Source organism: Salmo salar, chromosome 23 (assembly GCF_965601325.2).
Source record: "Salmo salar chromosome 23, fSalSal1, whole genome shotgun sequence".
NCBI lineage: Eukaryota > Metazoa > Chordata > Actinopteri > Salmoniformes > Salmonidae > Salmo > Salmo salar.
This window is the reverse complement of record NC_138313.1, coordinates 41,940,224-41,967,551: the sequence shown is the minus strand read 5'-3', so window position 1 is coordinate 41,967,551 and position 27,328 is coordinate 41,940,224. Positions and strand designations below refer to the sequence as shown.

The 27,328-nt window shown below is 44.5% G+C and overlaps 1 protein-coding gene across 4 annotated transcripts in view; it reads right to left on the bottom strand.

Moving 5' to 3' along the window:
* LOC106584620 (transcription factor SOX-6) overlaps positions 1–27,328 on the bottom strand; it is a 184,144-nt gene that overhangs the window by 27,067 nt on the left and 129,749 nt on the right. For 3 of the 4 annotated variants that reach the window (XM_014170103.3, XM_045706435.2, XM_014170102.3), the window contains 4 exons: positions 24,721–24,800; positions 10,909–11,082; positions 8,778–8,952; positions 7,404–7,588 (listed from right to left, as the gene is read on the bottom strand). In XM_014170103.3, coding sequence (XP_014025578.1) covers positions 7,404–7,588; positions 8,778–8,952; positions 10,909–11,082; positions 24,721–24,800 — 614 coding nt within the window. The remainder of the gene's footprint in view (positions 1–7,403; positions 7,589–8,777; positions 8,953–10,908; positions 11,083–24,720; positions 24,801–27,328) is intronic. The other variant, XM_014170106.3, reaches the window with a different exon arrangement.

Sequence of the window (27,328 nt, the reverse complement as noted above, 5' to 3'; positions counted from 1 at the left end):
AAAGACCATCTTAAAATATACTATTATTACTTTACAGGACTGGGGCTTGTCCAACATTCAACTCAATCTATATTTCGGAACTTAAAGAGACACACAGAGCTCCTCTATTGCCTGGGCTCTCCTGAACTCGTTGGCTGGGCACACATTTTAACGGGTTGCTATGGCAGCGCTATAAACACTGCACCGGCCGAGCAGTTTTATCAGCGTCATGTTCAGCTCATTACTGCGTCGACGTGTACAGGCAAACCCTGCTCCAACCGACCCACAACATTTACTGCCTCTTCCAGGAGCAATGAAGTCCCTCACTCCTCCTCCTCCTCTCCCCCTTCCTTCTTTCACTGTGCCTGTCATCTCTTAATACAGATGCCTTGTCCTGTTGTCCATGGAAAGTGAAGGAGCTCACATTCTGTTTCATCCAGTTGTAGCAGCAATAATACATATTCATATCTATAAGGCCTTGAATTTGGATGCAACGGTACTTGTATATAACTTTGCTCAAAAACTATAAGGTGCATACTAGCAATGAGAACGCACTCCAGAACAGCCAGTGAATACCACAACACATTTCCTGTTGGGACTGACAACAGAGACTGCTGTGTGGTGACTGGCCTGGCTTGACTCAAGTCACCCACATTTCTAATGTTCTCCTCAACGGTCCCTCCTTTCCTTGCAGTGTGGCACACAAAAGAGCTGGTGTAACGTAGTTGAGTAGTTCCGACAGCTGATGTCAACTACCGACAGAGTTAAGTAGGCTTAGTGACAGGGACGTTCTAGTAAAGTACCAGTGCTCTGCTGAGTAGGACACACTGAATGCTCTACGCAATACCAGCTCACTCAAAACTGGAATAAACTTACTCCATACACACACACAGTCACACACACACCAGTATACATGTAGACACACACACAAACACACACTAATATACATGTAGACACACACAAACACACACACGCACACAGGCACACAGGACAAACACCCACGCACTCACACTCTGTGGCTATTTTAGTGTGCTTGCTTGGCAGCTGCGGGCCTTGTTGGAAGCAGAGTAAGCGTAACGCGATACTCAACAATGCCACTTGCTGGCTGGAGCTAGCGTCTGTGCGCAAGGCGAGCTATAATGACATTAACATGGCCAAGGCCAGCCCAGTGCCAGGACACGGCAGCAGAAAGAGGACTCCTGGATCACCGGCAGTAGTACAACTTATAGCAAAGGGAATCTTGTTAAAATTGAATGATGACTAAGGTTAAGACCCGCACACACACACACACCCACACACACACACACACACACACACACACACACACATATGCATGCATACAGACACACCACACCCACACACAGACCATCAGCATAGCTCCATATGAAGTTACACCCCACACCCTCTTCACCCCATGGTGTATCCTTAGAACACAGTCATCTGTGTGATACCCCCTGTATCAGAGATCAGATTAGGATCAGGTGTTTCAGTAGTTTCATACTGCCTAATCTAATGCATTTCTAAAGAATGTCCCAAAAATAGCATCAATATTACCTAGAAAAAATGATTTTCATGAAAGCATGACGCTCAGACTCAAATATAATGAATGCAAAGTCCAAAGTGTAGCCCATTGGATTGGATTAGTTACATGAGTTATCTGCAGAATGGAGGTGGTGAGTCATGTCAGCTTTCTCTATGAATTGACTAGGACAGAGACAATCCTATGAGTGGCAAAAAACATAACTTAAAGCTAAGAAAAGTGTGTTTGAGGAACCGTTGTTAGGTAACGAATAACACTGAACAACAAACAGTGGCCTGTGGTGTTTTAGAACCGGAAACAATAACTTTGAGAGTTTCCAAATGAGCTTTTTATTAGGAGGAAAGGAGCCATAAAGTAAATTGCTGCATTGCTCGGTTTGTCCTTATAAAGTCGGAAAATATAGTGTTGGTACATGTGAGAACCTATTGTTCACAATATACCAGGCTTTGTTTGATCATTTAAAATCATTGACACATTTAGACCTTTTGATTAGGATCATGTCAACCCATCTACAAAGAAACACATTCAAAACACTGATAAATAGCAGAATATTTTTCTCCACTTATGCTAAACAACTTCCAATCAAAAACAGAAAGTAATGTTTAATATGTACAGGAAACGTGGCCTCTAGTTTAAGCTGTGGCCTCTAGTTGGAGCTGTGGCCTCTAGTTAGAGCTGTGGCCTCTAGTTGGAGCTGTGGCCTCTAGTTAGAGCTGTGGCCTCTAGTTAGAGCTGTGGCCTCTAGTTAGAGCTGTGGCCTCTAGTTGGAGCTGTGGCCTCTAGTTAGAGCTGTGGCCTCTAGTTAGAGCTGTGGCCTCTAGTTGGAGCTGTGCACTCTAGTTAGAGCTGTGGCCTCTAGTTAGAGCTGTGGCCTCTAGTTAGAGCTGTGGCCTCTAGTTGGAGCTGTGGCCTCTAGTTAGAGCTGTGGCCTCTAGTTAGAGCTGTGGCCTCTAGTTGGAGCTGTGGCCTCTAGTTAGAGCTGTGGCCTCTAGTTAGAGCTGTGGCCTCTAGTTGGAGCTGTGCCCTCTAGTTAGAGCTGTGGCCTCTAGTTAGAGCTGTGGCCTCTAGTTGAAGCTGTGGCCTCTAGTTGGAGCTGTGGGCTCTAGTTGAAGCTGTGGCCTCTAGTTGAAGCTGTGGCCTCTAGTTGGAGCTGTGGGCTCTAGTTGAAGCTGTGGCCTCTAGTTGAAGCTGTGGCAGAGGGGATTCAAAGTATTCATCACTAAAATATTAATGATTCCTCTGACTTCGTCCTTCCTCCCTTTCAAAATGTATTTTCCCTTGAGTCTATCCATGATTGACTGATCTGATTTATATTTTGAAGATATTTTTTAACATGGGGGACCCTGTGGGTATAGGAGTTCCTGCTACAAAGTGGCCCATCTCCTCCCTTCAACCCGGGGGGCAAGGAGGTCTGAAGGCCCTCTGCCCAGACTGTGGTTCTAATTGGGTATAGACCCCCAAGACACACACACACACACACACACACACACACACACACACACACACACACACACACACACACACACACACACACACACACACACACACACACACACACACACACACACACACACACACACACACCAAAACCATCACTGTCATAGACCCAGCTGCTGTCTGTTCAAAGCAGTCGACTTCTGGGTGGCCGTGGATATGAAAGAAGAGAGGATCTCAAGAGCACTGGCCAGGGTTCCAGAGAAAAAAGCAGACAACACTATTTCCCTTCAACAGTACATGTATGAATTGAGAAAGTGACAGAATTGAGCTTGCCCCGTGTCAATCTGAGAATGAGAATATAGTTAGAGCAAGTGTACATTGTTCAGGCATCTGTCTGCATTTTCTTACCTTGTCTGTTGAGGCTAATAGTGCTCATTGAAAATATGTAGCTTGTGTGTGTGTGTGTGTGCGCTCATTGGTGTTTATTTGTTCATTTGGATCCCCAGTAGCTTTTGCCGAAGCAGCAGCTACTCTTCCTGGGGTCCACAAAGTACATGACATGTATCAAAGCACTGATAGACAAGGACAGTCACACAAAACACTAATACACTGATAGACAAGGACAGTCACACAAAACAGTGATACACTGATAGACAAGGACAGTCACACAAAACACTGATAGACAAGGACAGTCACACAAAACACTAATATACTGATAGACAAGGACAGTCACACAAAACACTAATACACTGATAGACAAGGACAGTCACACAAAACACTAATACACTGATAGACAAGGACAGTCACACAAAACACTGATACGCTGATAGACAAGGACAGTCACACAAAACACTAATACACTGATAGACAAGGACAGTCACACAAAACACTAATACACTGATAGACAAGGACAGTCACACAAAACACTAATACACTGATAGACAAGGACAGTCACACAAAACACTAATACACTGATAGACAAGGACAGTCACACAAAACACTGATACGCTGATAGACAAGGACAGTCACACAAAACACTAATACACTGATAGACAAGGACAGTCACACAAAACACTAATACACTGATAGACAAGGACAGTCACACAAAACACTAATACACTGATAGACAAGGACAGTCACACAAAACACTAATACACTGATAGACAAGGACAGTCACACAAAACACTGATACGCTGATAGACAAGAACAGTCAAACAAATGTAAAACACAACGATATAGAAACAATACAACAATTACACAAAACATACAACTACAAAAGTATGTGTGTGTTAGAGTGTGTGTACGTGTGTGTATGTGTGTCTGTACGTGTCTGTACGTGTCTGTACGTGTGTGTCTCTGTGTGTGTGTACGTGTGTGCGTGTCTGTGTCTGTGAGTGTGTGTCTGTGAGTGTGAAGTGTGTGTGTGTTAGAGTCTGTCTGTCTGTCTGTCTGTCTGTCTGTCTGTCTGTCTGTCTGTCTGTCTGTCTGTCTGTCTGTCTGTCTGTCTGTGTGTGTGTCTCTGTCTGGCTGTCTGTGTCTGTCTGCATGTCTTTCTACATCTGCGCGTGTGTGTGCGTGTGTCTGTGCGTGTGTGTCTGTCTGTGTGTGTGTCTGTGTGTGTCTGTCAGTGTGTATCTGTCAGTGTGTGTCTGTCCGTGTCGGTGTATGTGTCTGTCGGTGTATGTGTCTGTGTCTGTGTCGTTCTGTGTCTGTGTCTGTCAGTGTGTGTGTCTGTGTCTGTCAGTGTGTGTGTGTGTGTGTCTGTCAGTGTGTGTGTGTGTGTCTGTCTGTCTGTCTGTCTGTCTGTCTGTCTGTCTGTCTGTCTGTCTGTCTGTCTGTCTGTCTGTCTGTCTGTCTGTCTGTCTGTCTGTCTGGTCTGTCTGGTCTGTCTGTCTGTCCTGTCTGTGTGTGGTGTCTCTGTCTGGCTGTCTGTGTCTGTCTGCATGTCTTTCTGCATCTGCGTGTGTGTGTGCGTGTGTCTGTGCGTGTGTGTCTGTCTGTGTGTGTGTCTGTGTGTGTCTGTCAGTGTGTATCTGTCAGTGTGTGTCTGTCTGTGTCGGTGTATGTGTCTGTCGTTGTATGTGTCTGTGTCTGTGTCGTTCTGTGTCTGTGTCTGTCAGTGTGTGTGTCTGTGTCTGTCAGTGTGTGTGTGTGGTGTGTGTGTGTGTGTGTGTGTGTGTGGTGTGTGTGTGTGTGTGTGTGTGTGTGTGTCTGTCAGTGTGTGTTTCTGCGTGTGTGTGTCTGTGTGTGTGTCTGTCTGTCTGTCGCGTGTCTGTCAGTCTGTCTGTCTGTCTGTCTGTCTGTGTCTGTCTGTTTCTGCATCTCTCTGTGTGTGCCTGTCTGCCCGTCTGCCCGTCTGCCCGTCTGCCCGTCTGTCTGTCATGCGTGTGTGTCTGCGTGTGTGTCTGCCTGTCTGCCTGTCTGTGTGTCTGTGTTTGTTTGTTTGTGTGTGTGTGTGTGTGTCTGTCTGTGTGTGTGTGTGTGTCTGTCTGTGTGTGTGTGTGTGTCTGTCTGTGTGTATGTCTGTGGCTGTCTGTGTCTGTATGTGTCTGTCTGTGTGTGTCTGTGTGTGTGTGTGTGTGTGTGTGTGTGTTTGTTAGTCTGTGTGTATGCGTGTGTTTGGGTGTGTGTGTGTGTGTGTGTGTGTGTGTCTGTCTGTCTGTCTGTCTGTCTGTCTGTCTGTCTGTCGGTCTGTCTGTCGGTCTGTCTGGCTGGCTGGCTGGCTGACTGGCTGGCTGGCTGGCTGACTGGCTGGCTGGCTGTGTGGCTGGCTGTGTGGCTGTTTGTCTGGCTGTGTGGCTGTCTATGTGTGGCTGTCTGTGTGTGGCTGTCTGTGTGGCTGTCTCTGTTTGTGTGTCTGACTGTCTCTGTTTGTGTGTGTATGTGTCTGTGTGTGTGTTTGTGTCTCTGTCTGTGTGTGTGTGTGTGTGTGTGTGTGTGTGTCTCTGTCTGTGTGTGTATGTGTTTGTGTGTGTGTGTGCCTTTGTCTGTCTGTGTGTGTCTGTCTGTGTGTCCTCACAGTTCTCGAGTTCTTGTCTAATCCGTTGTTTCAAGGTTATTTTGCTGTTTATTTGAGTAATAGTAGATGGAAGGGAGTTCCATGTGATCATGGTTCTGTATAATACTGTGCATTGGCGTGAATTCATTTTGGACTTGGGGACTGTGAAGAGACCCCTGGTGACATGTCTCGTGGGGTATGTATGGGTGTCTGAAGAGACCCCTGGTAACATGCCTTGTGGGGTATGTATGGGTGTCTGAAGAGACCCCTGGTGACATGTCTTGTGGGGTATGTATGGGTGTCTGAAGAGACCCCTGGTGACATGTCTTGTGGGGTATGTATGGGTGTCTGAAGAGACCCATGGTGACATGTCTTGTGGGGTATGTATGGGTGTCTGAAGAGAACCCAGGTGACATGTCTTGTGGGGTATGTATGGGTGTCTGAAGAAAACCCAGGTGACATGTCTTGTGGGGTATGTATGGGTGTCTGAAGAGACCCCTGGTGACATGTCTTGTGGGGTATGTATGGGTGTCTGAAGAGACCCATGGTGACATGTCTTGTGGGGTATGTATGGGTGTCTGAGCTAAATGTTATTTGATTATTCAGACAATCTGGAATTTCCAGATTATATTATAGTTATATTTCTCATAAAAACTAGAGAAGAAGTTCATCTCTCGTCAACCCTCAACCAGGAAAGACATGGCATGCATGTCTTTCTTACATGCAGGTAGCCTGGTAGTTAGAGCGTTGGACCAGTAACTGAAAGGTTCCTAGATTGAATCCCTGAGCTGACAAGGTAAAAATCTGTCGTTCTGCCCCTGAACAAGGCCGTTAACCCACTGTTCCTCGGCCATCATTGTAAATAAGAATTTGTTCTTAACCAACTTGCCTAGTTAAATAAAATGTTGATGGTAGTGCTGTATGTGTAGTTAAGGGCAAGGTGTGCTGCTGTGTTTTGAGCCAGCTGCAGCATTGCTAGGTCTTTCCTGGCTGCACTTGACCATATTACCGGACAGTAATCAAGAAGGGATATGATTAGAGCCTGAACAACTAGTACAGGTGATGTTTGTGTCAAAAACGCAGAACATCTTTTTATAACAGACATACTGTATTTCTCCCCATCTTCACAACAACTTTGGCAATTTTTTATTTATTTAACTAGGCAAGTCAGTTAATTAAGAACACATTCTTATTTACAATGAGGGCCTGATAATTGATGGTCCAATGTTAATACCTTGGAGTTTAGCTTCCTCAACTTTCTCAATGGTCTTTATGGACAACTCCAGTTGAAGTTTAGGTCATAGAATTTTTATTAAACTAAATACAATGATTTTAGTAAACACACATGTGCATGCGTATACATGTGTGTATGCATCTACGTGTTTGAGTGTGAGTTTGTGCATGCGTTCATGTGTGTGGGTGCATCTTTATGTGCGTTGTGACTATCACCTTGCTGCCATTGCTGAGGCTCATGCCGCTCAGGGCTGTGAGCTTGGCCTCCAGGCTCTGCTGCTGCTGATGATGAAGCTGTTCTCTCTGGATCTGCTCCCTCATCTTCCTCGCCTCCTGGATGGCCTTCATCACCGCGTCCTGGTCCCCAAACAATGCCGTGGAGTTCAGGCTGGATAGGATGTCTGTGGGTAGAAAGCAGCGGCCGTCAGTGTCTGACTGTTGATGGGCACAGTAGCAGACCAATCAGCATTGTTGCTGTACGTGACCTTACAGGAAAAGATCTTGACAAACGACTGATTCCAAATGGACCACTAGCTCCTCCTCTCTAGACATGTGTAGAGCTGAGAGGATTGGTTCCTCCTCTCTAGACATACGTAGAGCTGAGAGGATTGGTTCCTCCTCTCTAGACATACGTAGAGCTGAGAGGATTGGTTCCTCCTCTCTAGACATACGTAGAGCTGAGAGGATTGGTTCCTCCTCTCTAGACATACGTAGAGCTGAGAGGATTGGTTCCTCCTCTCTAGACATACGTAGAGCTGAGAGGATTGGTTCCTCCTCTCTAGACATACGTAGAGCTGAGAGGATTGGTTCTTCCTCTCTAGACATACGTAGAGCTGAGAGGATTGGTTCCTCCTCTCTAGACATACGTAGAGCTGAGAGGATTGGACAGGTATAAGCAACATAGAAAAAAAGGTGGAGTTGTTACCATATTGCTTTTAAATCTCCAGCTCATTGAGATCTACACAGGTGCCTAGGGGTAGGGGTGACGCCTTTATTTGTGGTTAGACAATGAAAGACTCATCTGTAAATTACATTTTTCCAACGGCAGTTTCTCTACAAGCACCCAATGTTCTCCTCCGGGAGTGCAAACTTTCCGCTACCTTCCTTGTCTAATTATCAGATGAAGAGGAAGTACTGTATGCTTGGGTGGCCGTTAAAAAAAAGGCGTAATATAGCACACAGGAAGGAACACAAGTGAAGTGGTACGTCCTCAAAGACACTCTAGAGGAGCTAACAAAATAGTTTTGGTGTAATGCAAGGCTTTAGATTGGGCTTAATCACAGATAGCAGAGGTAGAGCACTAAGGTTTATGGTCCAGGGCAGACAATGATGTGAGGAAGTCTCTTTAAACCAAATAACGTGTGCTGGGTTTCACTGGTTCCGCTGCCTGGGTTTTCATTGGTACTAAATACAGGGCTTTGGGCACTCGTAAAAACATTTTTTTTTAAACTAGGTCTCCTTTGGGGTTGACTTGAACTGGCGGTGGATGCTAGGAATGTTTGTGTGCAATGTGAAGGTGTTTGTGTGCATTTTGTTTATTTGTACCTGTGAGTGTGTGCACAGGCATGTGTGTGTGTTCACTGCACCCACCCAGTGAGCCTCTGCCCATGTTGGAGAGGGGGCTGGGGATGCGCCCCTTCCCCATGGTGATGGGGCTGGTCTTGTTGCTGGGGAACAGGGTGTGTGACGGCGAGGACGGGGAGCGGTGGGGCTCGCCAGTCTTAGATCGGGCTGAGAGGTTCAGGGGCTGCGTCGACCCTTCCTCCTGTGGAAGACGAGGAGAAAGAGTGGGTACAGGGGTAAGAAAAGGCTGAAAACACACCATGGACCTGTTACATGGGCAAACAATTATTTTGACGTTGTTATGATGGCATTATGACAGACTCCTTCAAGTGAAGACCTGGTGAAAATGTAGTTGTCAGTTGAAGTGTGTATACACTGAGTGTACTAAACATTAGGAACACCTTCCTAATATTGAGTTGCACCCCCTTTTGCCCTAAGAACAGCCTCAATTCATTGGGTTATGGACTCTACAAGGTGTCGAATGTGTTCTGCAGGGATTCTGGCCCATGTTGACCCCAATGCTTCCCACAGCTGTGTCAAGTTGCCTGGAAGTCCTTTGGGTGGTGGACCATTCTTGATACACACAGGAAATTGTTGAGCATGAAAAACCCAGCAGCTTCGCAGTTCTTGACACAAACCGGTGTACTACCATACCCTGTTCAAAGGCACTTAAATCTTGTGTCTTGCCCATTCACCCTGTTTATGGCACACAAGCACAATCTCAATTGTCTCAGGGCTTAAAAATCCTTTAACCCATCTACTCTTCCTTCATCTACACTAAGGTAGATTAAGAAGTTAAATTAAGTTAAATTAAGTTACATTTATTTAACCTACCTGGTTAAATAAAGGTGAAATAAAAAATAAATTAAAAAAGAAGTGACATCAATAAGGGATCACAGCTTTCAGACCTGGATTCACCTGGTCAGTCTATGTCATGGAAAGACCAGGTGTTCTTAATATTTTGTACACTCAGTGTAGCTGTCATGATCTAAGCTCAGCTGAGTAGGATAATTTCTCTATCCAACTGACTGAAGAGTCTGTCGCCCTGATTCAACCTGACTCGTCTATTCAACTGAGCCTCTGAATTATGTTGAAGCATGTCTGTCTGGGAGTCGAGATTGACAGAATAAAAACATTTGAAGCAGACAGAAAAGTTGTGTTTGTTTATACTCAGTGTAGACCAGTGTGAATGATGTGTTTGAGAGTGCAATATTGCTTTAATACTTTGGTCGTGTTTCCCAGGGCACCGTGTTGAGACCGCACATTGTTCAGAAGCTGGGAAAAATCAGGCTTTGACCCTCAGATTGCTGCCTAAAAAAGGTACTCAATTGTCCCACTTTCAAGTTGTGGCCATTTATAAATACATTTGATCAACAAAAACTTTTGGCATCCCGTCTCCTCCTCTCTTTCCTAATCAAAGGTTCATGACCACATCGCCTCACATTGAGTTTGTGAGGAATCCCTGACTGGGTCGTGAAAGGGAACGCTAACAAACATGGATTTAATTTGGAACCAGTCTTGAGGAGAGGAGAAATAACGTGATTTGGTAGGCTGGGAGGACATTGGGATGCCAGTGTGGAGGGTAGCGAGAGTGGAAAGGGGTTAGGAAATGTGGAAGTTTCAGGGTGGAAGTTTGAAGTTTCAAGGGAAGAGTACTTCTGTAGAGCTGTGGTGAGTTCTGACTCCAGTCTATTGTGATGCTGGTTGCAGCGGTGGTGAGTTCTGACTTCAGTCTATTGTGATGCTGGTTGCAGCTTTGGTGAGTTCTGACTCCAGTCTATTGTGATGCTGGTTGCAGCGACCCCACATAGACACATGGCTCCCATTATTGCCTCGTCGAGTCAAGATGAGGCGTATGCTCTCGAGCTCACTCCAGTAAAGAGGTCTGGGCCCATGCCAAACAGCAGCCAGCGCCAATGTGTGTGTGTGTGTGTGTGTGTGTGTGTGTGTGTGTGTGTGTGTGTGTGTGTGTGTGTGTGTGTGTGTGTGTGTGTGTGTGTGTGTGTGTGTGTGTGTGTGTGTGTGTGTGTGTGTGTGTGTGTACATGTGTGTATTCATTCCCTTTCACTTGAATCATTGATTCAGTCAGTGAGTTATATACTGTATAACCAAGGTCCAAACAAAAACACACAAAGTCAAGCATAAAGAGAAGGCTCACCTTAATGTGAGTGACAGGACTCAACACTCTCTTCTCACTCTTCAAGCCGGAGGGCGATAGGGGGTCTGAGGAGTTGGGAGGCTGTGGCAGTGAGGCCATTTTGGCTCCAGGTGAGATCTGCATGCTGGCCAGCTGGGCGGCGTACAGCTGCTGCAATGAGAGGAAATAGGGAAACTGACAAGCTATTAACATCAGCAGCCAGCCGCTAGAACTGGCTTGCTTCCTGCCTCCCTCGCTGTGTGTCACACATCTACACGCACTTTAGAGAAAAAACACAGAGGCCCTGTCTAAAGCTGGTTGTGACTTGAAGCTAAAATTAAAAAGACACCCACAACTATGAGCATTGTTGGAGGCATGTGTTTGTTTGTCAAGGTTCAGATCCAGAGAAAACATATTTAACTCAAACCATCGCCAATCTATCTACAATGCCGATTCATTCAACAGATGGTGGTGTTCAGAGCGGCTTGCTCATCGATTGATATCAATGCTTGGATCCAGTTTGAGGTTTTGAGTGTTCCTCAAAACTTCAAGTCAGAGAAATGCTTCAAGTTAAATGTCAGAGTAAAGTTTCAGAGAAAGATTTTTATTTTTAACTCTTTCAAAGAATTAATGGAGAATAAACCTCCATTTCAGAGAAATCCTACAAAGCTTCAGCCAGTCCAAGACACTTAGTAAATATTAAACAACCGAATCTTGAAAAGAGAAATACAGTCTCTGTCTGAGGTGCAGCAGTCTAAATCAAAGCTCTGACCACTGCCTGAAACCACTGTCAACCTCCGTCTGAGGACTTGACAACATATCAAAGCCCCAATCCTGCAGGAAAACCACCCAGACATGGCTTGTGTTCAGTAAGACTTGGCCTGCCTCTCTCCCTCCTCCTCTCCTCTAATATCTCCATTTATACACTCTTCTTTTATCTTCTCCTCTCCTGTCTCCTCTCTCACCGTTCTCCACTCTTCTCTCCTCTCCCTTATCTCCTCCCTCTCCTCTCCTCCTACCTCCCGCTCTCACTCCCCTTGTCCTCTCCTCTCTTTCCCCCCTCTTCCCCTCTCCCTCTCTCCCCATTGTATCATTGCCCCAGTGTTGTGAGATCTGATTTCCTCTCAGTCTAAACCGCTAGGCCTCATGAGGACTCTGAGGTCCATGGAGGAGGGTGGCAGACACATGAGAAGCAGAGCAGAGGGGAGGACTGCCACGCCGTCTCATTCTGTGGTTCAGGCAGCGAGTTGGACAGCCCTCTCTCGAGCCAATATTAAACACAAACAGAAGGGGCCCTCGCCGCGATGAAACAAAGCCCTGGTGTCACGTCGCTTATTTTCCTTGGCGAGTATGAGGAGTGCCCGGGCCAACCTCTGGCGATATGAGATCCGCTCAAGAATGTGCTTTGAATGACTGGTAGGGCCTCGCGCGTCTATCATTCACGACCACAAGAGTAACTCGCTGTGGTGATGGCTGTTGTTCATACAACTGCGGAGAAGAGGAGAGCTGAGGTTGAGGTATACACCCTGAATGTCTCCGAGGCCCAAGCACACGTACAAACACACAAACTGTCTCTCTCTGCTGAGCAAGGATTATGTATGGGAATGAGTTAGACAGTTAGACACTGGTAGACTGAGCTATGGGCCCCTATACCCAAGCACACTCACACAAACTTAAAACACACAAACAAACATTCACATTCATACCCCCACACAAACTAAAACAGAGGTAGCCCCCCACCCCCCCCCCTTTCAATATGGCTGCCAAAACAACATCAGACAAGGGCTTTGCACAGAGAGCTGACAAAAAGCGACCAGTCGAACGTAAATAGGGAGTCAAACGGTGCACCTTTCTAGTAACCTAGTAAAAGATTGCCACAGTCATTTTTAGCCACATTGAGCCTTGTAAATGTATAATTTCATTATTGTTTACTTGACATTGACCCTGTCCTTGCCAACTGGCATAATGCTGTTTAAAGTCAAACAAACAAAAGCATTAAAGACAGGCCTCTTTCTCCCTTTTCCCCCAAAAACCTGAGGGATCGATGGCCGGCTAGAAGCCAATGTGCAACGTAAACAACGGCAATCGGACCTCTCGCTGTTCAGTAAACCCTGAGGGAAGACAATGCAGTGATTTTTTTAAATTACAAATTGACAAACAGTCTTTAAAAACAAAACTCGCTATTGGACGGGAGCTCTGGCTGTTAGTGCTAATTTGACTGAAACTAAATGATTAGTCTGTAATTTTCCTCCATCAGTGCTGGTTTTGATAGCCATGTTAGCACAATAATATGTTAAGAGAAAGGTATGATGTGCTTTATAGGGGGCTGAGTAGGAGTGCTGATCTAAGATCATTATGGGCTTTAAGATCATAATGAATAAGTTAACATGGATTCTATACCAGCTCCTAGTGGGACTGGTACAATCCCCTTGGCTAGCTTCTTTTAGCCTCGGCTTTCTATTGATCTCAGTATAAGGAAAACACATGGGGGTTGGAATTTTTCAGCAGGTTAGCAGGGAGAGAAAGGAGAAAAAGGGACTGACTGCCTGACTAAGAAAAGGCTTAACAACTCTGGTGTGTGTGTGTGTATTCTTATGTATGTGTGTTTGCGTGTGTCATGCGTGCTCACACAAGTACGTGTGCGTGTGTAAAAGTACATATGTGTAAACGTCACAGTAAGCGTGTCTATATATATATATATATAAACTCAGCAAAAAAAAGAAACGTCCTGTCAATATCAACAGCGTTTATTTTCAGCAAACTTAACGTGTAAATATTTGTATGAACATAACAAGATTCAACAACTGAGACAAACTGAATAAGTTCCGTAGACATGTGACTAACAGAAATTGAATAATGTGTACCTGAACAAAGGGGGGGGTCAAAATCAAAAGTTACAGTCAGTATCTGGTGTGGCCACCAGCTGCATTAAGTACTGCAGTTCCTCTCCTCCTCATCGACTGCACCAGATTTGCCAGTTCTTGCTGTGAGTAGTTACCCCACTCTTCCACCAAGGCACCTGCAAGTTCCTGGACATTTCTGGGGGGAATGGTCCTAGCCCTCACCCTCCGATCCAACAGGTCCCAGACGTGCTCAATGGGATTGAGATCCGAACTCTTCGCTGGCATGGCAGAACACTGACATTCCTGTCTTGCAGGAAATCACACACAGAACGAGCAGTATGGCTGGTGGCATTGTCATGCTGGAGGGTCATGTCTGGATGAGCCTGCAGGAAGGGTACCACATGAGGGAGGAGGATGTCTTCCCTGTAACGCACAGCGTTGAGATTGCCTACAATGACAACAAGTGCAGTCCGATGATGCTGTGACACATCGCCAAAAACCATGATGGACCCTCCACCTCCAAATCGATCCCGCTCCAGATTACAGGCCTCGGTGTAACGCTCGTTCCTTCGACGACAAATGCAAATCCGACTATCCCCCCTGGTGAGACAATACCGCGACTCGTCAGTGAAGAGCACTTTTTGCCAGTCCTGTCTGGTCCAGCAACGGTGGGTTTGTGCCCATAGGCGATGTTGTTGCCGGTGATGTCTGGTGAGTGACCTGCCTTACAACAGGCCTACAAGCCCTCAGTCCAGCCTCTCTCAGCCTATTGCGTACAGTCTGAGCACTGACGGAGGGATTGTGTGTTCCTGGTCTAACTCAGGCAGTTGTTGTTGCCATCCTGTAACTGTCCCGCAGGTGTGATGTTCGGATGTACCGATCCTGTGCAGGTGTTGTTACACGTGGTCTGCCACTGCGAGGACGATCAGCTGTCCGTCATGTCTCCCTGTAGCGCTGTCTTAGGCATCTCACAGTACGAACATTGCAATTTATTGCCCTGGCCACATCTGCAGTCCACATGCCTCCTTGCAGCATACTTAAGGTATGTTCACGCAGATGAGCAGGGACCATGGGCATCTTTCTTTTGGTGTTTTTCAGAGTCAGTAGAAAGGCCTTTTTAGTGTCCTAAGTTTTCATAACTGTGACCTTAATTGCCTACTGTCTGTAAGCAGTTAGTGTCTTATTAACGACCATTCCACAGGTGCATGTTCATTAATTGCTTATGGTTCATTGAACAAGCATGGGAAACAGTGTTTAAACACTTTACAATGAAGATCTGTAAAGCTATTTGGATTTTTACAAATTATCTTTGAAAAACAGGGTCCTGAAAAAGGGACATTTCTTTTTTTGCTGAGTTTATATATACAGTCATGGCCAAAAGTTTTGAGAATTACACAAATATTAATTTTCACAAAGTTTGCTGCTTCAGTGTCTTTAGATATTTTTGTCAGATGTTACTATGGAATACTGAAGTATAATTACAAGCATTTCAAGAGTGTCAAAGGCTTTTATTGAAAATTACATGAAGTTGATGCAAAGAGTCAATATTTGCAGTGTTGACGCTTCTTTTTCAAGACCTCTGCAATCCGCCCTGGCATGCTGTCAATTAACTTCTGGGCCACATCCTGACTGATGGCAGCCCATTCTTGCATAATTAATGATTGGAGTTTGTCAGAATTTGTGGGTTTTTGTTTGTCCACCTGCCTCTTGAGGATTGACCACAAGTTCTCAATGGGATTAAGGTCTGGGGAGTTTCCTGGCCATGGACTGTAAATATCAATGTTTCGTTCCCCGAGCCACTTAGTTATCACTTTTGCCTTATGGCAAGGTGCTCCATCATGCTGGAAAAGGCATTGTTCATCACCAAACTGTTCCTGGATGGTTGGGAGAAGTTGCTCTCGGAGGATGTGTTGGTACCATTCTTTATTCATGGCTGTGTTCTTAGGCAAAATTGTGAGTGAGCCAACTCTATTGGCTGAGAAGCAACCCCACACATGATTGGTCTCAGGATGCTTTACTGTCGGCATGACACAGGACTGATGCTAGCGCTCACCTTGTCTTCTCCGGACAAGATTTTTTCCGGATGCCCCAAACAATCGGAAGGGGGATTCATCAGAGAAGATGTCTTTACCCCAGTCCTCAGCAGTCCAATCCCTGTACCTTTTGCAGAATATCAGTCTGTCCCCAATGTTTTTCCTGGAGAGAAGGGGTTTCTTTGCTACCCTTCTCGACACCAGGCCATCCTCCAAAAGTCTTCACCTCACTGTGTGTGCAGATGCACTCACACCTGCTTGCTGCCATTCCTGAGCAAGCTCTGTACTGGTGGTGCCCCGATCCCACAGCCGAATCAACTTTAGGAGACGGTCCTGGCGCTTGCTGGACTTTCTTGGGTGCCCTGAAGCCTTCTTCACAACAATTTAACCGCTCTCCTTGAAGTTCTTGATGATCCGATAAATGCTTGATTTAGGTGCAATCTTACTGGCAGCAATATCCTTGCCTGTGAAGACCTTTTTGTGCAAAGCAATGATGACGGCACGTGTTTCCTTGCAGGTAACCATGGTTGACAGAGGACGAACAATGATTCCAAGCACCACCCTCCTTTTGAAGCTTCCAATCTGTTATTCGAACTCAATGAGCATGACAGAGTGTTCTCCAGCCTTGTCCTCGTCAACACTCACTCCTGTGTTAACGAGAGAATCACTGACATGATGTCAGCTGGTCCTTTTGTGGCAAGGCTGAAATGCAGTGGAAATGTTTTTTGGGGATTCAGTTCATTTGCATGGCAAAGAGGGACTTTGCAATTAATTGCAATTCATCTGATCACTCTTCATAACATTCTGGAGTATATGCAAATTGCCACCATACAAACTGAGGCAGCAGACTTTGTGAAAATTAATATTTGTGTCATTCTCAAAACTTTTGGCCACGACTGTACATATACAGTTGAAGTCAAAAGTTTACATACACCTTAGTCAAATACATTTAAACTCAGTTTTTCACAATTCCTGACATTTAATCCTCGTAAAACTTCCCTGTCTTAGGTCAGTTAGGATCACCACTTTATTTTAAGAATGTGACCTTTCAGAATAATAGTATAGAGAATTATTTATTTCAGCTTTTATTTCTTTCATCACATTCCCATTGGGTCAGACGTTTACATACACTCAACTAGTATTTAGTAGCATTGGCTTTAAATTATTTAACTTGGGTCAAACGTTTTGGGTAGCCTTCCACAAGCTTCCCAAAATAAGTTGGGTGAATTTTCACCCATTCCTCCTGACAGAGCTGGTGTAACTGAGTCAGGTTTGTAGGCCTCCTTGCTCGCACACGCTTTTTCAGTTCTGCCCACAAATTTTCTGAGATTGAGGTCAGGGCTTTGTGATGGCCACTCCGATGCCTTGACTTTGTTGTGCTTAAGACCCATTTGCGACCAAGCTTTAACTACCTGACTGATGTCTTGAGATGTTGCTTCAATGTATCCACATAATTTTCCGTTCTCATGATGGCATCTATTTTGTGAAGTGCACCAGTCCCTCCAGCAGCAAAGCACCCCCAGAACATGATGCTGCCACCCCCGTGCTTCACGGTTGGGATGGTGTTCTTTGGCTTGCAAGCCTCCCCCTTTTTCCTCCCCCTTTTCCAAACATGTTCATTACGGCCAAACAGTTCTATTTTTGTTTCATCAGACTAGAGGACATTTCTCCAAAAAGTACGATCTTTGTCCCCATGTGCAGTTGCAAACCGTAGTCTGGCATTTTTATGTCGGTTTTGGAGCAGTGGCTTCTTCCTTGCTGAGTGGCCTTTCAGGTTATGTCGATATAGGACTCGTTTTACTGTGGATATAGATACTTTTGTACCTGTTTCCTCCAGCATCTTCACAAGGTCCTTTGCTGTTGTTCTGGGATTGATTTGCACTTTTCGCACCAAAGTACATTCATCTCTAGGAGACAGAACGCGTCTCCTTCCTGAGCGGTATGACGGCTGCATGGTCCCATGGTGTTTATACTTGTGTACTATTGTTTGGAAATTGCTCCCAAGGATGAACCAGACTTGTGGAGGTCTACAGTTTTTTTCTGAAGTCTTGGCTGATTTCTTTTGATTTTCCCATGATGTCAAGCAAAGAGGCACTGCGTTTGAAGGTAGGCCTTGAAACACATCCACAGGTACACGTCCAATTGACTCAAATGATACCATTTAGCCTATCAGAAGCTTCTAAAGCCATGACATCAATTTCTGGAATTTTCCAGTCAACTTAGTGTATGTAAACTTCTGACCCACTGGAATTGTGATACAATGAATTTCAGTGAAATAATGTGTCTGTTAACAATTGTTGGAAAAATTACTTGTGTCATGCACAAAGCAGATGTATTAACCAACTTGCCAAAACTATAGTTTGTTAACAAAAAATGTGTGGAGTGGTTGAAAAACGAGTTAATGACTCCAACCTAAGTGTATGTTAACTTCCGACTTCAACTGTATATAGCATAAGAATGCCCTCTAATAGATTCACAGCTGAGTCTCATTGAGAACACGTCCATCACTAGTCTTCAAGTTGTGCCTATGCTCTAATCTCTTCAAAGGGTCAGATCTATGCTCCTTAACGTCTGCCCCAAAACATTTTGATTTGATTCCCCTACTAATCTCGGAAGTCACACAAATGTCCTGCAATGAATGAAATCACACAGGGCAAAACAAATCTGCAAATCCCTATATTTAGCAAAGTAGGGGAAAACCCTTGATTCTCCGCATATCAGTGTTGCGTCAATTCCTCACCTTTAGAGCTATGAAACAGAAATAGCTAATTGAGCCGGAGAGGAAAAGAGTGAGCGACGTCTTGTGATGACAACAAGAATGTCTGCTAAGTAACTGTACACAAAGGGAGTAATTCTTCAATTGAACTGAACTGCAGATGCCAGGCCATAAGGACTGGAAACAATTGCCTGATGAAGTTCCTACAGTGGTAAGTCCCAAATGGCATTCTATTCTCTTTATAGTGCACTAGTTTTGATGTGAGCCGGTGCCATTGAGACACAGCCCCTGGCTCCTAAAATATTCTGCCGCTTGTTGTGCTGGTCATGAATGATCCAATACAATTAGTCAATATATTGTATTCTAGTTTCCCTCCTATGACTATACTGTAAGTGCAACATATTGTTGAGGTAAAATAAATTGAGGGTGTAGAATGCAAGAGATTTGGAGATCAAGCTATCCTGTCTTCCATCTTTAGAGTGTTATAAATAGATGCATAATTTTATAGGATTGTAATGGATTTGGTATTCCCCCCCTCTCACCCGCCTAACCAGATACATTCTCCTCTCCCCATTACCATCCCTCTCCTCTCCATTACCATCACTATCTCTCCTCTCCATTATTATTTCTCTATCTAGCTCTCCTCTCCATTACTATCTCTCTCTCCTCTCATTACTATCCTCTCCATTACTCTCTCTCTCCTCTCCATTACTTTCTCCTCTCCCTTATTCTCTCTCTATCGCCATCACAATCTCTCTTCTCTCCATTACTATCGCTCTCCTCTCCATTACTATCTCTCAATTCTCTCCTCTCCATTACTATCTCTCAATTCTCTCCTCTCCATTACTATCTATCTATCTATCTATCTATCTATCTATCTATCTATCTATCTATCTATCTATCTATCTATCTATCTATCTATCTATCTATCTATCTATCTATCTATCTATCTATCTATCTATCTATCTATCTATCTATCTATCTATCTATCTATCTATCTATCTATCTATCTATCTATCTATCTATCTATCTATCTATCTATCTATCTATCTATCTATCTATCTATCTATTCTCTCCTCTCCATTAGTATCTGTCAATCTCTCTCCTTTCCATTACTACCTCTCTCCTCTCCATTACTATCTCTCAATCGCACTACTCTCCATTACTCTCTCTCCGCTCCCTTTTAATCTATCGGCTCTCCATTAGTGTCTCTCTCTCTCTCTCTCTCTACTATCCATCACTATCTCGCCAACTCGCTCCTCTCCTCTCCATTATCTCTCGATCTCGCTCCTCTCCATTAATATTTCTCAATCTCTGTACTCTATTACTCTCTCTCCACTCCCTTCCTATCACTCTCCTATTACTATCTCTCTATCCTGTCCATTACTATCGCTCAATTGCTCTACTCTCCATTATTCTCTCCTCTCCATTTCTATCTCTCTAATCTCCATTAATATATCTCTCTTGAGCAGATCAACATGAAGAATAGCGTCGCCGCCTTGGTGCCGGATCTGCCTGCGCCTTCATCGCTGGGACTGCCTGTGTCTAAGCACAGCTGTGCTGACTCCAACTACGCTGACTCCAACAGCGGCTTTGTCGTCGAGCTCGGCTCCTTTCCCTCTCTCTGGCTCTGATTGGGCTCTGCCTGCTGTGGGAGGTCTGGACCTATCGTCGGGAGCTGCAGGCGTACACTATCCTGCTTCTCGTGGGCCCGTGAAATGTTCCACAATTTTTGTGAGGGTTAGGAATGGGCAAATTTGTCCATTCCCTTCTCCGGCCGTTGTATTGGGTAGTTCAATGGTGAGAAATGTCTCAGTCCCTGGAGCCAAAACGTTGTGCTTCCCAGGAGCACGATTACAGGACATCAATAAGCTGCTCCCAAACATTTTAAACCTACATCAGAAAATGGAGTCTATCATAGTTCATGTGGGATTCAATAACATTATGAAGGGCAGCTCAGAACAGCTGAAGATGGATTTTAAAGACCTGATTGGGTCTCTGCTTGACATCAACCAAACGCCCCATAATATCTGGCCCTGCGCCCTCCCTAAATCGTGACATTGATCGTTTCAGCAGTCTTTTAGCCCTCCATAACTGGCTATGTGACTATTGCAGCTCTGTGGGTGTAACATTTATTGACAATTTTGATACCTTCTGGAAACAACACTAATTTTATAAGGAGGATAGGATCCACCCAAATCATTTGGGTTCCTGGATCCTTTCACAGCATTATAAGGCTACGTTGAGACAATGACTTATCAATGACCCAAGCCCAGCTCAGTTAATCCCTACCATTGTGTCGCTGAGTTGTCATAATGCTATAGCAAATGTACATTATCCCACGGGCATTGGTAGACGCAATGTAAGTAACCTAATTTATGTCCCTCTAACTGCCTTGAATGCCTCTGCTGATCCTACAGCTATTATATGCAGTAATCATGTGCGTATGAACCAGAGTTATACTGTTAGCACTGAGGCGGTGTGCCCTAGTAGGAAGTCCAAGGTGTGTAGCTCACCCTGCACTAACATAAATAACATGAGTATGTCTACTTCTGCTAAGCTTCACAGTAAAGCAATAAAAATAATCAAGCATCCCAGAAAAGTGCTAAAGATAGCCCATGTTAACATATATCGTTTAAGAAAGAAGGTTCATGAAATCCATAATTTGCTAGTAACAGATAACATTCATATTCTGGCAAATCTCTGAAACTCACTTAGATAATGCCTTTGATGATACGGTGGTAGCAACACATGGTTATAACATCTACAGAAAAGACAGAAATACCAATGGTGGAGGTGTTGCTGTTTATATTCAGAACCACATTCCTGTAAAGCTTAGAGAGGATCTCATGTTAAATACTGTTGAAGTAATATGGCTACATCTACCTCACCTAAAGCCCATTCTGGTGGGAAGCTGCTATAGACCACCAAGTGCTAACAGTCAGTATCTGGATCACGTGTGAAATGCTTGATAATGTATGTGATATCAACAGAGGCATATTTTCTGGGGGATTTCAGTATTGACTGGCTTTCATCAAGCTGCCCACTCAAGAAAAAGTTTCAAACTGTAACCAGTGCCTGCAACCTGGTTCAGTCAACCTACCAGGGTAGTTACAAACAGCACAGCAATGAAATCATCAACATGTATTGATCACATCTTTACTAATGCTAGAGAAATGTGCTTTAAAGCAGTATCCAAATCCATTGGCTGTAGTGATCACAATATAGTAGCGATATCTAGGAAAATCAAAGTTCCAAAGGCTGGACATAATATTGTGTATTAGGCCCATGGCAAGGGAGAACTGGAGCACTACCAGATCCTGTCTGTCAGTCTCTAAAACAGTTTGATGTTGCTGGGACTGAAGCACTACCAGATCCTGTCTGTCAGTCTCTAAAACAGTTTGATGTTGTTGGGACTGAAGCACTACCAGATCCTGTCTGTCAGTCTCTAAAACAGTTTGATGTTGCTGGGACTGAAGCTACCAGATCCTGTCTGTCAGTCTCTAAAACAGTTTGATGTTGCTGGGACTGAAGCACTACCAGATCCTGTCTGTCAGTCTAAAACAGTCTGCCATGTTGCTGGAAAAAATCCTGGAACCCCTGCATTTAGGATGAATCCCGTCTCTTTTAAAAAATGCTGGTTGCTCCCACAGCATTTCAAAGTTGTCACAAAAAGAGACATTTCTGTCGTTGCAAAGTTTCTTCAGGTATATTTTAGGGAAAGAGTCGGCTGAAACGTTCCAAACCCCTTCAGTAGCATGGGAGGGGGCCAGAAATAATTATTATCTTCCCTGTGCTAGAGAGGGTCTTTAAAAAAATGTTGTAGTCCTCCCTCAGATCTCCTAAAACGAAGGTCGCTAAAACCTAAGTGAGTGACGATGGTGTCAATATTGGAGTAGTTGGCCAGAACTGTGAGCAAGAGAGAGTTGACGTCATGAACATGGGCTCCTGGGTGACAATGGACCTTAGTTGGTCCACAGACCATAGGCAGGTCAAGATCTCGAGCTGCCCACAATGATGATGGTAGTGATGGAATCCGATGGGGAAACGACCTGCTGAACTGTGGTGGCCGTGGGGGAGGGTGCCACTGGGTGGCCGCGGGTGTTGGTATACACCCAGGATCCGTGCTAACTCCCGGTGCTGGTAGGTCTGTCTCAAGCGGGGAAAAGCTGTTTGATAGCTGGGTCAGATCTTCTCGGATAGATGGGTGGTCAGACTGCCTCCCCGACCTCCTACGCCTTGCGAGTGTCCAGTCTTCCATGGGCCGCGGAGCTGAGCTGAGCTGAACATCTGTCTGTTGGATTGGGACAGATCAACCGACTCATCAACAGCTTTACTGTTGAGATTGGGTTTGCCTGGGTTACAGCAAGGTCGGTGTACTTAGAAAGCAGGTTTTCCTGTTCTCACATTCGAGCTAACAGACGGAGGATCTCTTCCCTAAGATGCTTGATGGTGGTGCATTTAGAGCAGACAAATGCCTGTCCATTTTCCAGTTCTACCTTATCTTCATCTTGTGTGAAAATCATCTCACACCTGAAGCATTTGTGGGGTGTCTCACCGTGTGTCTCACTCTGACTCGTCGACAGTACATATGAAGCAGAGCCTGACCTGAGAGAGGGAGAACTTCTAAAGCACTACAGCGTACACCCAATGGCCACACACAGATGAGATGTTTAATAATACTGCATAAGGCCAGGATACCATGATGCTCATTGAGACATAGACATATATCACACCACTACTTAACTATATGATTATGTTATTTTTGTCAAGACAAACTGAAGACTGTGTACTGTAGCACTATAACCCATATGGCCACAAACAGACCACAAGGTTAAATTACAGTACCACTCCTCCACATACATTGGCACTACACGCTTAATCTTTAGATGAGGTTAGACGTATGTCATTCTACTGAACTCTTATGTCATTTTTGTCATTACAAACTAAGAAAATGATTTTGTATCATTTTTCCAGCATTCCTAGCCTTCTCTTCCCTTCAATAACACTTACCCTATCTGTCTATAAATCTCAACCACTCCCTTTCACTTTGTTTTTGTTCTAAACAAGCGGTATAATGAGCATCTTCCTCTTTCATTCAGGTTTTCCTTCTCTCCATCTCTGAGATGTTTAAATATAAATGATTACACATGTCACGATTCATTCATTCTCTTCATTCTACCTCACAAATGAACACGCACACACAACACCACTGTGAGGTACAAATGCTTTGATCATTTCAAAGGCACACGTGGGGATATTCTGTCTAACTGAACAGCAGGTTCCGTTTCCCAACTACACCACACAGTGCTTTGTTAGGTCAATAACATTTAATGAGAGCTTTGCTAGGGGAAGCCATATTACAGCCTGAATAACCTGAGGCAAAGCTGTTATGTTTAACAGCTGACTGCAACGATACCAGAAATAATGATTGATGCCGGAAAGCGATATTGTTTACCTATGAATATAACAATTTGAGACGTTCTGTTATTTTCCAATATGCTGTAGAGGAGGGGTGGATGACTATGTTGTGAAATTGGGGTATGCCCTTTGGGGTAGAGGCTTTAAAAAAAAATGTGTAGCCATGTTCAATGATAACTATTGTCTATAGGTGCCATTCGCTAACCATAGGTGTCAAGCACCAATAAAAATATGATACATTGCCTAGGCCAGGTGTTGTGCTGGTGGGTTGGAACACCAAAGTGATTTATCATATTGGCCTTTGTTTGACTCTGCCAACATATTTCAGATAAGGGAAGTGGTGGGTTCAATATCTAGGGTATAGAGTCTATAGGCTTGGTAAACATGGGAGTCTATAGGGGGCTTGGTTAGTTAGCATTGTTGCTAATGCCAGGCTAGTATTTTGTGGTTAGGCTGTTTAACAACTCTCATGCAGGACTTAGTGGACTAGCATGTTTCTGATAATACATTTGTCTTATTGGGATCTACCCTCAAGATGAAATTCCCTCTGGAAAAACAAATAAAAAACAAAACTGGTTCCAGGTTTGGTGCAGATATTTAGTAGACCTAAATCTGCTACTGTAAATGCTTGTTAGCATGTCAGTACCTTTCCTTTGTGGAGCAGCACATGGGGATGTAGGGTGAAGTGGCCTCTAGATGCTGATCTTGGATCAGTTTTGCATTTCCAATTCTAATGGTTTAGGTTAGGATTGGGGTGGGGAAGCTGATCCTAGATGTGTAGCTAGGGGAAATGTTTCACTGAAGAAGCACATGGGCCTACCTGTAGTTGTAGTGGGCTCAGTCCTGACGCGGCTGCAGCTGCCATTGTGGATGGAATGAACTGCATGGGGTAGTTATCACCTATCAGGAGGAGAGAGACAACAACACATACAATGAACTGCATGGGGTATCAGGAGAGAGATACATGGGGTATAGTTATCACCTATCAGGAGGAGAGAGATACATGGGGTATAGTTATCACCTATCAGGAGGAGAGAGATACATGGGGTATAGTTATCACCTATCAGGAGGAGAGAGATATATGGGGTATAATTATCACCTATCAGGAGGAGAGAGATACATGGGGTATAGTTATCACCTATCAGGAGGAGAGAGATACATGGGGTATAGTTATCACCTATCAGGAGGAGAGAGACAAAAAAACATACAGCCCAGGCTAAGATGAGGGAGTTTACCACGCCAAGAGAAAACCTGCCCCCCTCCCCTCCCGATACTTGTTTGCTCACTCTTGCTCTTTCTGTCTCACTCTCGCCCAGTTCTAGTCTCTCTGTCTGTTTATCACTCTCTGGTTCCACTCTCTCTGTCTGTTTACCCCTCTCTGGTTCCACTCTCTCTGTCTGTTTACCTCTCTCTGGTTCCACTCTCTCTTGACTGTTTATCACTCTCTGATTCCAGTCTTTCTGTCTGTTAACCCCTCTCTGGTTCCACTCTCTCTGTCTGTTTATTGCTCTCTGGTTCTCTTGCTCTGTCCCTCACACTCTCTAACTCAGTTTTTCTCACCCACAAGTTACGGTAGATGTATTCCTCATGTCTATTTCCTCCACACAAAAACCCAGAGCCTACTAGCCTCTCGACGAACCCGTCCTGGCCTATAATGAATTGTGGCGTGAGCGTTTGTCAAAGGTTACTAATGTGTTATGTCTGTACTCATGGATCCCAGTAGAGTCGATGCACCGCTGCTCTCTCCGAGCAGTACGACTTCTAACTTCTAACAGTAAGATTCCTGATTGCGATGCACTCATGAATCCAGCAGGCTTTTAACAATCTAGCACCAGAATGTTCTGCAGAAACCCCACTGTTTGTCCTAAAAGGCTTTCCATGTCCGCCTCAATGTTAAAATAAAAATACTGTAAACAAAAAGAAGTTATAACCATTACCACAGCCATACTTCTTGGAGGGATAACTTTATTACTCTATTTTATCGTTTTTTGTTTGTTTTTTTAGAGTAAAATTTGTTTTTTTGAAAAAAATTAAGATCTCATATGTTCTTGCTCAAAAACAAGGACTTGTGCACTACTTGTGCACTACTTTTGACCAGACCCTATTCCCTACATAGGGCTCTGGTCAAAAGTAGTGTAGTATGGGAAAAGAATGGAATGTGGGAAAGGAGGAGAAAAGATAGAGCAGGTGGTGACTATAATTCCTGCCTAGAAAGGGAGTCTGTGTGTGTCTGTGTGTGTGTCTGTGTGTGTGTCTGTGTGTGTGTCTGTGTGTGTGTCTGTGGTGTGTCTGTGTGTGTGTCTGTGTGTGTGTCTGTGTGTGTGTCTGTGTGTGTCTGTGTGTGTGTCTGTGTGTGTGTGTCTGTGTGTGTGTGCTGTGTGTGTGTCTGTGTGTGTGTCTGTGTGTGTGTGTCTGTGTGTGTCTGTGTGTGTGTCTGTGTGTGTGTCTGTGTGTGTGTCTGTGTGTGTGTCTGTGCATAACGTTTGTGTAAATACAGTACATGTATAAGTATGTACATATATTCAAAAGTGCATGTGTGTGTGTGTCTGAGCAAGTGTGTGAAAGAATGAAATTCCATGTTGCAGATGTGATGTGCTGTGTAACTGAAATGCTTTCAGCACATCACAAACAGCAACATTCCACCGTTAGTTATCTATTGTTCCTTAAATGACCAACCAGGAAGTTAACATTTCTTGGTTGAATCTATGTCACAATGTTGTAAATTAACTAATAATGATTCACAAACAAACTCATTTCTACGACACATTATTTGTTTGTGAATTATTTTGACAGCAGTATATATGAAACCTCCAACATTCTCAATTTGACACACTTCATAACGTAGACAAGAATGATCAAATTGGATGCAGTCTATCACAGTGCCATCCGTTTCGTCACCAAAGCCCCAAATATTACCCACCACTGCGACCACTCGTCGCCAAACCCACTGGCTCCAGGTCATCTACAAGTCTCTGCTAGGTATAGCCCCGCCTTATCTCAGCTCACTGGTCACCATAGCAGCACCCACCCGTAGCACGCGCTCCAGCAGGTATATCTCACTGGTCACCCCCAAAGCCAATTCCTCATTTGGCCGCCTTTCCTTTCAGTTCTCTGCTGCCAATGACTGGAACGAACTGCAAAAATCACTGAAGCTGGAGACTCATATCTCCCTCACTAGCTTTAAGCACCAGCTGTCAGAGCAGCTCACAGATCACTGCACCTGTACATAGCCCATCTGTAAGCAGCCCATCTATCTACCTACCTCATCCCCATACTGTATTTATTTATTTATCTTGCTCCTTTGCACCCCAGTATCTCTACTTGCACATTCATCTTCTGCACATCTACCATTCCAGTGTTTTATTGCTATATTGTAATTACTTCGCTACCATGGCCTATTTATTGCCTTTACCTCCCTTATTTGCACC